At 40.8% G+C, this 8,908-nt stretch overlaps 1 protein-coding gene across 2 annotated transcripts; it reads left to right on the top strand.

Annotated features, from left to right (window-relative positions):
* The first annotated feature begins 1,243 nt into the window (after positions 1-1,243).
* Positions 1,244-7,675, top strand: THUMPD1 (THUMP domain containing 1). Of its 2 annotated transcripts, none has more exons than XM_061401341.1 (4): positions 1,244-2,742; positions 4,008-4,185; positions 5,159-5,407; positions 6,225-7,675. In XM_061401341.1, exons 1-4 carry the CDS (start codon positions 2,512-2,514, stop codon positions 6,641-6,643), a joined length of 1,077 nt encoding a protein of 358 aa, XP_061257325.1. In that variant the 5' UTR covers positions 1,244-2,511; the 3' UTR covers positions 6,644-7,675. The 2 variants fall into 2 exon arrangements, with proteins under 2 accessions (XP_061257325.1, XP_061257326.1); XM_061401342.1 differs by having other exon boundaries at positions 1,253-2,742; positions 4,011-4,185.
* Positions 7,676-8,908: the final 1,233 nt, after the last annotated feature.

The raw sequence follows: 8,908 nt of genomic DNA, 5'->3' as shown, positions 1-8,908 counted from the left end.
CAAGTTGTTGGAGCAATGAGTGATGAGTTTAATCGGAAAGCTAGAGACCAAGAAGATGGTAGACTAGAGTCTCCAAAAACCATCTCATCTCAGTCAGGATTCAGGGTCCTTTTATATACAATAGGGAGGGGGAAGGGGCTTTCAGTGGCACCAACAAATGGCAAAACAGGGCTATAAGCTAGTTGCTGGTTGACAGTTGCTCACTTGGTTGGGTGGGAGGGGTCATCCCACTGGGGTGCCCTGACCAACTGCTGAGTGGGACTTTTATAGCTGGTGTCTGTCTCAATGGAGCATGCAAGCTGGAGCCAGGGAGGGAAAGGCCCCTTATGCCTTAGGTCCCATGTGGGACCACTGCTACAACACCACAGCATTGCAAGTGTAACGTAACTGCTTTTCACAAGCAGCTCAGGATATCCAGAAATATATGCTACGCAAACCCCACAGATGACATTCTGAAAAGTAAAGGTGGAAGCAAAGGTGAAAACAAAAAGTAAGATGGTGATAAGATTTTTTGAAATAATGGTAAGATCAGATCAGATCAGTCGCTCAGTCGTGACCGACTCTTTGCGACCCCATGAATCGCAGCACGCCAGGCCTCCCTGTCCATCACCAACTCCCAGAGTTCACTGAGACTCACGTCCATCGAGTCAGTGATGACATCCAGCCATCTCATCCTCTGTCATCCCCTTCTCCTCTTGCCCCCCATCCCTCCCAGCATCAGAGTCTTTTCCAATGAGTCAACTCTTCGCATGAGGTGGCCAAAGTACTGGAGTTTCAGCTTTAGCATCATTCCTTCCAAAGAAATCCCAGGGCTGATCTCCTTCAGAATGGACTGGTTGGATCTCCTTGCAGTCCAAGGGACTCTCAAGAGTCTTCTCCAACACCACAGTTCAAAAGCATCAGTTCTTTGAGACTCAGCTTTCTTCACAGTCCAAATCTCACATCCATACATGACCACAGGAAAAACCATAGCCTTGACTAGACGAACCTTTGTTGGCAAAGTAATGTCTCTGCTTTTCAATATGCTATCTAGGTTGGTTATAACTTTCCTTCCAAGGAATAAGTGTCTTTTAATTTCATGGCTGCAGTCACCATCTGTAGTGATTTTGGAGCCCAGAAAAATAAAGCCTGACACTGTTTCCCCATTTCTTTCCCATGAAGTGATGGGACCAGATGCCATGATCTTAGTTTTCTGAATGTTGAGCTTTAAGCCAACTTTTTCACTCTCCACTTTCACTTTCATCAAGAGGCTTTTGAGTTCCTCTTCACTTTCTGCCATAAGGGTGGTGTCATCTGCATATCTGAGGTTATTGATATTTCTCCTGGCAATCTGGGGTTAAAAAATATTGTTTATCAATAATAAACGATTATTGACTCTAAGTTCAGTGCATCTTTTGCAGATTACCTCCTTTAGGGTTTGAGGCAACTCAAATCTGGCAACAACTTTGTACCTGAGTAGTAACTGAGGGTGAGTGTGGGGAGCACTTACTCCTCCTGAACACATACCTCAAAACGGATATCTTTTCAACGATTTTTAAAGATAAATATATTAACATGATAGTTGCTGAACCTATGGATAAAACCACAGAGAAAGCAGTGTGAAACATTTATGCAACCCATCATTCCTGGTTGTAAGTCATACAGAAACATATTCTGGCAAATTTAGGCTAAAAAGGAATTTATTGGAAACTTTTGGAAAGCTGATAGAATTGTAGGGAAGGCTAGAGGAACAGGTACCAAAGATGCTTGGTGATCGGGTCTGCACGGGGCCTCATTGTGTTGACCTCACCAACAAAAGATAAAGTCACAGTGACCCATGTAACTGATCACATTGCTCAAGCAACATCCTATTTTCACCGCTGGCACTTACTTTCCCAAGACTACCTGATCACCCTACCGTGGGACACCTCTGACTCTCTCAAGACTACGTGACTGCCGAATTCCACTTGCAGGCTAAAGATAAACTAACCACCCCACTTCAGGGAACCCAGTTTCCCTCTACTGGGTATAAGAAGGATTCTACTGGGTTTCTTTTCGAGAGCCAGTCACTCTTTCATTTCGCTTTAATAAATCTCCTTTTCTTTGCCTAACTGCCCGGCTTGTTCTCTTCTTCTCCGCGCTGGCCTTACAGTTGGGGAAACTTGGAGGCTTGAATCGGCATTAACGTTCTGGAAACTGCCACTACCGCTTCTGAAAGGGCTGCCAATTTGCTTATACTGGATGCAGTAAGCTGCTGCCACCTGTGGCCGGCCCCTACACCAGGAAAACAGCTTCTTCCCGAGGTGAGGCTAAGGCGAGTGCCTGTCAGTCCTGACGAGGGGCGAGCCTCACGCCATCACGCCACAGCCTTCCGCCGTTTAATACCGGCATTAGGACCCGGCGTAGCACGGAATGAGGCTCGGGGGAGGGACTAGGGGAGGTCTTTGCGCTCAGTGACGTAATCAGCCCGCGACAGCAGCGGCCAGGGCTGTGGAGAAACACGTTTCTGGCGGGCCTCACCTCTAACCTACCATGGCGGCCCGTATACAGCAGTCTCCTCAGCCTGGCGGCGGGAAGCGTAAAGGCAAGGCTCAGTATGTGCAGGCCAAGCGGGCTCGGCGCTGGGATGGCGGTGGGCCCCGCCAGCTCGAGCCCGGGATACAGGGCATTCTCATCACCTGTAACATGAACGAGCGCAAGTGCGTGGAGGAGGCCTATAGCCTGCTCAACGAATACGGCGACGACATGTATGGACCAGAAAAGGTACCAGTCCCAGGGAGGGCGGGTCATTGAGGCAGAAGGAAAGGGTGGCAAGCTAGTTGCGTGAATTTGGCTGCCACAGTGGCGGTGAGGAGGCGTGTCCTCGCCTAGGTATATTCCCTCCGCCCCCCCGCCCGATCCCTACCTGGTCTTGTGCTTGAAACGCTTGCACCTCCTTGTTTTCCACCCCCATCGTTAACCAGGGTGGCTTCCAGGTATAGATTGCTTCCTTCGGTTCAGGCGTTGTTTCTGAACCTCTTTCAGAAACACGTATTTCTCATCGTAGCTTTGGGAAGTATTGCTCACCAGAACACTGGTTCAGGTTCACACTTCCTTCGTTCTTAAGATTTTTGCCACCATTTGGAACCGTATGGCTGTACAGTGTTTATCCTAAGCAGTAACATCTCTAAAATAGTGGTTTGGGTACTAGTGCCAGTTTCTTCTCAAATGTATATAAAAATGCATTTCAAGCAGTAAAAATATTTTATAACAATACCGTATGAAATCTAGTTGTTCAATTTTGGAAATAATTATATTACTGGTTTAGGATTGTGACCAATACGCACACATGCACACCCCAGGGAATTAAATGAAGGAGGATAGTACAAAGGTTATTTCAATTCAGGTAAGGTACTGTCATTTACTAGCTCAAAGGATGAACATGTTATTTAATTCTGCTGAGCTACATAAAAAGAATGTTATAGGACTTTGGAAAGTTGGCTAAAAAAATTGCATATGTACATAAAATAACATCCCTGTAAACAAAAAATGCTCCATAAATGTGTAAGATTAGTGCCTGATTGGTAACCATATTCACCACTAGTGGAGCAGAGAACTGGGCAACAAGTGTATGTCCTGTCTATGTGGATACCTTGAGCAAGTTCTTTAACTATTTCAGTAGTACAATTGTAAAGGATTTTTAACTTCATAACTATTTGGTTTAATCTTTTGAAACGAGAGTGTCATATCAGGCACAGAGATATCTATTGATAGGGTTACAGTCCACCCTGTAATGATTCATCTGGTGAGCACATTTCCCTCTGTCCCAGACTGTCAGGATGCTTTAGAAAACATTTTCAAATGATATGTATGGTAGTCTGAGGAAGCTCCCTTCTTTCTCCACATTTTGGAGGAGGTGGTGTCTAAATAAAAAGTTTTATTGTTAATATTGCATCTTCTGCCCCTGGGGGTGGGGTTTACATAAATAGTTAACTAAGAGCTTTTAATATGAGCTGTTGTGGCATTTCTCCTCATTAATTTTATGCAAGCAGTTTGCAGACAAGGATCAACAACCCTCTGGAAGTGAGGGAGAAGACGATGATGTGGAAACTGCCTTGAAGAAAGAAGTTGGTGACATTAAGGCATCCACTGAGATGAGGCTAAGAAGATTCCAGTCAGTGGAGAGTGGAGCAAATAATGTAGTCTTCATCAGGACACTTGGGATAGGTGTGTCTGACTAATACACTTTAAGATTATTGATCCTATAATATCAGGACATCACCCTGACTCTGAGAATACTGCCTACAAAATGGGTTCATGGGCATGGCTCAGTTAATCATTTGATTGCATCCTCTCTGTGTTAGCACTGTGTTGGCACTAGGCATATGGAAAGGCGAAATGGGGTGGTGGACTAGCATGGGCTTAGGAGTAGAAACCTGGGTTTGCCACTTCCTTTGTATTTAACTTTAGGCAAAACAAGAGTTCATGGTTCTATCTAACAGGAGCAGATGCTACTCAGCTCTCCCAATTTGGAATGGCTCCAGACATTTGGGAATGTAGTCTCAGGAGAGCCAGATCTTCTGATTTTTCAAAAGAAGTTGGAAATCTGGAGAAGTTTCTATGTTTTTAAATGTAGTTAACTAATTTAAAAATATTGAAAACACTGAACAGCCCCAAATAGAATTGTATGTAGTCAGGATGCTTCCTAAGGACTACATTATGGTCTTGTGGCTAAGGGATGACTCTGAGGTCTGAAATCTAGAGTTCTGTACAGACTTAGCTAATGGATTGATTAAATCTTGAGTGACTTGAAGATTTTTGTTTTTGTAAAACATGTTCTATTTAATGTTTATTCGTTTGATTGTTGCTGCTGTTACAGGAAAACAACAGTATGACGTTGTCATTAGATAAATCAGACATCATGAATAAATTAACTCCAGAGTCTTCATGAACAATTGCTTTTGATAAAAGTGGACTTAAAATATTAGATACAGTATTAATACAGAGTGCACCAAAGAAATATTAGTTGGAAGAAATGTTTGGTTAAACTTGCTTAAAATTCATTACGATAAGTTTTTCTAATCTACTGTCAGTTTATGTCGCTGCCAATGAAAATTCTTTTTAGAGAGTCTGAAGAGTTTAAAATGTGTGAGGACTTTGAAACTTACCTGTTTGTTTTGTGCTGATTTTTTTCTTTTAGAACCTGAGAAATTGGTGCATCATATTCTCCAAGATATATACAAAACCAAGAAGAAGAAGACTCGGGTTATTCTACGAATGTTGCCCATCTCAGGCACGTGCAAGGCTTTCTTAGAAGATATGAAAAAATATGCAGAAACATTTTTGGAACCATGGTTTAAAGCTCCAAACAAAGGAACATTTCAGATTGTATACAAATCTCGGAATAACAGTCATATGAATAGAGAAGAAGTTATCAAAGAATTGGCAGGTATGTTTCTCTTAGTGATTTTGCAAAGATGTGCCATGGTAAATATTTGCTTTTAAGATTTTTTTTTTAATATTTAGGGCTTATATTTTTGAGTGAGAGCAAGTATTTTAAAATGTCATTAAATAATATCAAGCCTAACTTCAATATGTTGGGTTGCTGATGCTGCTGCTAAGTCGCTTTAGTCGTGTCCGACTCTGTGCGACCCCAGAGACGGCAGCCCACCAGGCTCCCCCGTCCCTGGGATTCTCCAGGCAAGAACGCTGGAGTGGCTTGCCATTTCCTTCTCCAATGCATGAAAGTGAAAAGTGAAAGTGAAGTCGCTCAGGTTGTCTACTTGAAAGTTATACAGTCATGTCTGACTCCTAGCGACCCCATGGACTGCAGTCTACCAGGCTCCTCCATCCATGGGATTTTCCAGGCAAGAGTACTGGAGTGGGGTGCCATTGCTTTCTCCGAATATGTTGGGTATGAGATTATTTTTGGTAGTTAGATACCAAAGTCTTTTCCAAATCAGAATTGCATTTTCTTTGAGGAAAAAAGAGCTCTTATTAACTTTCTCAGGATTTCATTTGTATTTATGTATTGAAAGCATTCAGAAAACTTGATTCAAATACATGTAAAGTAGTGGACTAGTACATGCATTTATATATATACTATAGTATAACACTACTAGTATATGTAGTGTTTTAACAACTACATTTCTGATAAGGTTAGTTATAAATTTAACAAATTCTAAATAGGGGGAGGTGAAAGATTGTTTTTGTATCCACCGAGCTTAATGGTATCTTTTTTTATCTTGTTTTCCTTTTTGTTACAGGAATAGTAGGCAGCCTCAATTCAGAAAATAAAGTGGATCTTAGCAATCCACAGTACACAGTGGTAGTAGAAATCATTAAAGCTGTCTGTTGCCTGAGTGTTGTGAAAGATTACATGTTGTTCAGAAAATACAATCTCCAGGAGGTGGTGAAGAGTGCTAAGGACTTGTCACAGCTTAACCCAAAGCAAGCAGCACAAACAGGAAATGGGAAAGAAGCTAAATTGGAATCTGGTGACAAATCAAGTCAAAATGACCCAGCAGAAGGAAAAAATAACCAACAAGTGGTACCAGAGAACAGTGAGGAGCTGGGTCCAACAGAATCAATATCTGAGACACATGTGGTGAATGAGGGGGTGGCTAAACCTGAACTTGCAAGTCAAGTCACAGAAGGATCTGAATCAAATGAAAATGATCTCTGATAGGAAAAGAAATTGTTTGGTATTGAAGGTAGATATTTCTTTTTTTTTTTTTTTGGAGGGGGATTTTTCAACTGGAGTTTTGTGAGATGTTGCTGGGATTCCATATAAAATTGTGACTAAAAATACTGTTTTTGATATTGTGTTCTCCATAATTTACTCACAGTAGTGGAGCAGCTCTGTTAATAGTTTTGTTAGAGGTCTTTCAGCCATATATGGCAGTGTGCAGTAGGCCCACGTGCATTTGGTTGGCTTAGAACAGACTTTGGATAAATTGGTGAACACTATTGCAGAGAGCAGAGGGTGGTAGGGGAATGATGTTGGCCTCTCCTTCATGATTACCTTCCCCACTATCCCCTTCTGCACTACCAGCTGACTTACAGGAATGAACAGGCTCTGTGAAATCAAAACTCAAGAGGGAAATTTCCATTCTAAGAAAGGAATTTTTGTGTATTGCAACTCAGTTGTCCCCTGCCACTTTGTTGTAAACATTGGACAAACATGGGTTGTATAGGTTAGAAGTGAATTGTTTTGTGAATTTTTTTACTTTTGGGGATTTTTCTTGTTTTGTTTTTATCCACTCCCCACCCCTCTTTTTTTTGACAGTACCATAGGGCATGTGGGATCTTAGTTCCCAGACCAGGGATCCTACCCATAGCCCCTACAGTGGAAGTTATGCTCATTTTTATGTTTTAATAACATTTGTTACAAACAGATCTGATGGTGCAGTGGTGCAATTTTTGAAGGCAAGTTTTGAAAGAAAAATGTTCCATTCTAGGCATAGAATTACAGACATTTCTGATAAGGTTGGTTATAAAGAATGTGTCTTCTGAGTCACTGAAGTCTACTAGTGCAAAAGGGACTCAAATGCTTTATACTGTAAGCTACTTTACAATGTAAAGGGATATATAATCCAAGCTGTTCCATTGTATATCCTTTGTGAAATGCAACTTACAAACTGAACATTTGTTTTAGCAGTTGTAACTATAAAGCATAGCCCCTTGACAAATAAAGATTATTTTAATGGCTTTGGAATACCAGAACAGTAAACCTTTTGTTCAAAAAAACCACATTCAATGAAAAGGTTTAGAAAGCAAATTATTTAGTGGTAGAATTTTTTCCAGAAAAGAAAAATTCAAATAATTGATAAGAATCTAATAATACCAATATTTAGCTAGATCAAGGAGTACAAGAAATTGAAGGCTTTACTGTCAGTATAATAAATTGACTTACGTGATGCTAAAGAGGTTTTGTATAAAAGCAGCAGCTTCTCTGTGTGAGCTGATGAATCAACAGATTTCATGAATATTTGTCATGCTGTAGCATTTGTAGGATTTGTAAATGATCAGGAAATTCAAGAAAACTTTAAGTTACTAGGAGCCTCTCCAAACAGTGGTCAATAAAATTTAGTAGGTCTTCATATCTGAAAACCCAGTGATCTGTCATCTGTACTCCTAGTGCCCCATCAGTGGCTGGCTCCGTGACAAATTCTGCATCACTTTATTAAAAGAATATCCTATGACTTTGGTAATTACAGCACATTGCTTTCTTCACAGTGTGAAGAAAAAGCTTGGAGGTGAAGAAAGTTCTAAATAATGCTACAAAAGTGGTTAATTAAAGATACATTTATGTGTTTAAAACAAAAGAACCAACTAAAACCTGAATGAAGAGCATGTAAATCTCTTACATACAGAAATCCAATGCTTATCTGAGGAAGAGTTAGCCACAGGATATTTGAGCTGAAAGGTGAATTACCAGTAAGTTCTAAGTACAAGAAAACACTAGGCCAGATTTTGCTAAATGCATTGAAGATGAAGAATGGTCTCATTAGACATTTTTTCATTGCAAGAACAAATGAGCTGTTTTTATGAGGGCCTGGAGAAAAATATTTTTTTCTTTAAAGTGACAGGAGTCTTGGATTAAAAGAAACTGACTCTTTGGAATAATTATGTTGAATAAGGCACTCTTGGTTTCCACAGACACTTGGATTTGAAAAAGAAGAAAGCAACGTCTCAAGCCTTATTTAAACTCTCCTTGAAGAATTGCAAAACCAAATTAAATAGCATTTCCCCTCCTTTTCCCAACACTATGTGACTGGGTGAGGAACCCTTTCTCAAAATCTCAGCTTGAGATTTTGTCATTGAGAGAATAAGAAGAACTGAGAGTCCTATTCTCATGGTTGTGAATTTCTGTGAAACATGAGTATCCTTCACCTTGGTGCTGACACACGCAATACTTTGAAAGTTTTTTCAGGGGTTCCTCCAGGGT

This window comes from Bos javanicus, chromosome 25, assembly GCF_032452875.1.
Source record: "Bos javanicus breed banteng chromosome 25, ARS-OSU_banteng_1.0, whole genome shotgun sequence".
Classification (NCBI taxonomy): domain Eukaryota; kingdom Metazoa; phylum Chordata; class Mammalia; order Artiodactyla; family Bovidae; genus Bos; species Bos javanicus.
Note: the sequence above shows the minus strand (reverse complement) of the source record. Positions and strands in the feature narration are given on the sequence as shown.

Bases quoted from the DNA above. Each gene is read 5' to 3' on its own strand.
- THUMPD1 (XM_061401341.1), top strand. From the start codon at position 2,512: ATGGCGGCCCGTATACAGCAGTCTCCTCAGCCTGGCGGCGGGAAGCGT. The intron at 2,743-4,007 runs GTACCAGTCCCA...ATTTTATGCAAG, and splicing joins ACATGTATGGACCAGAAAAG to CAGTTTGCAGACAAGGATCA. The intron at 5,408-6,224 runs GTATGTTTCTCT...TTTTTGTTACAG, and splicing joins AGTTATCAAAGAATTGGCAG to GAATAGTAGGCAGCCTCAAT.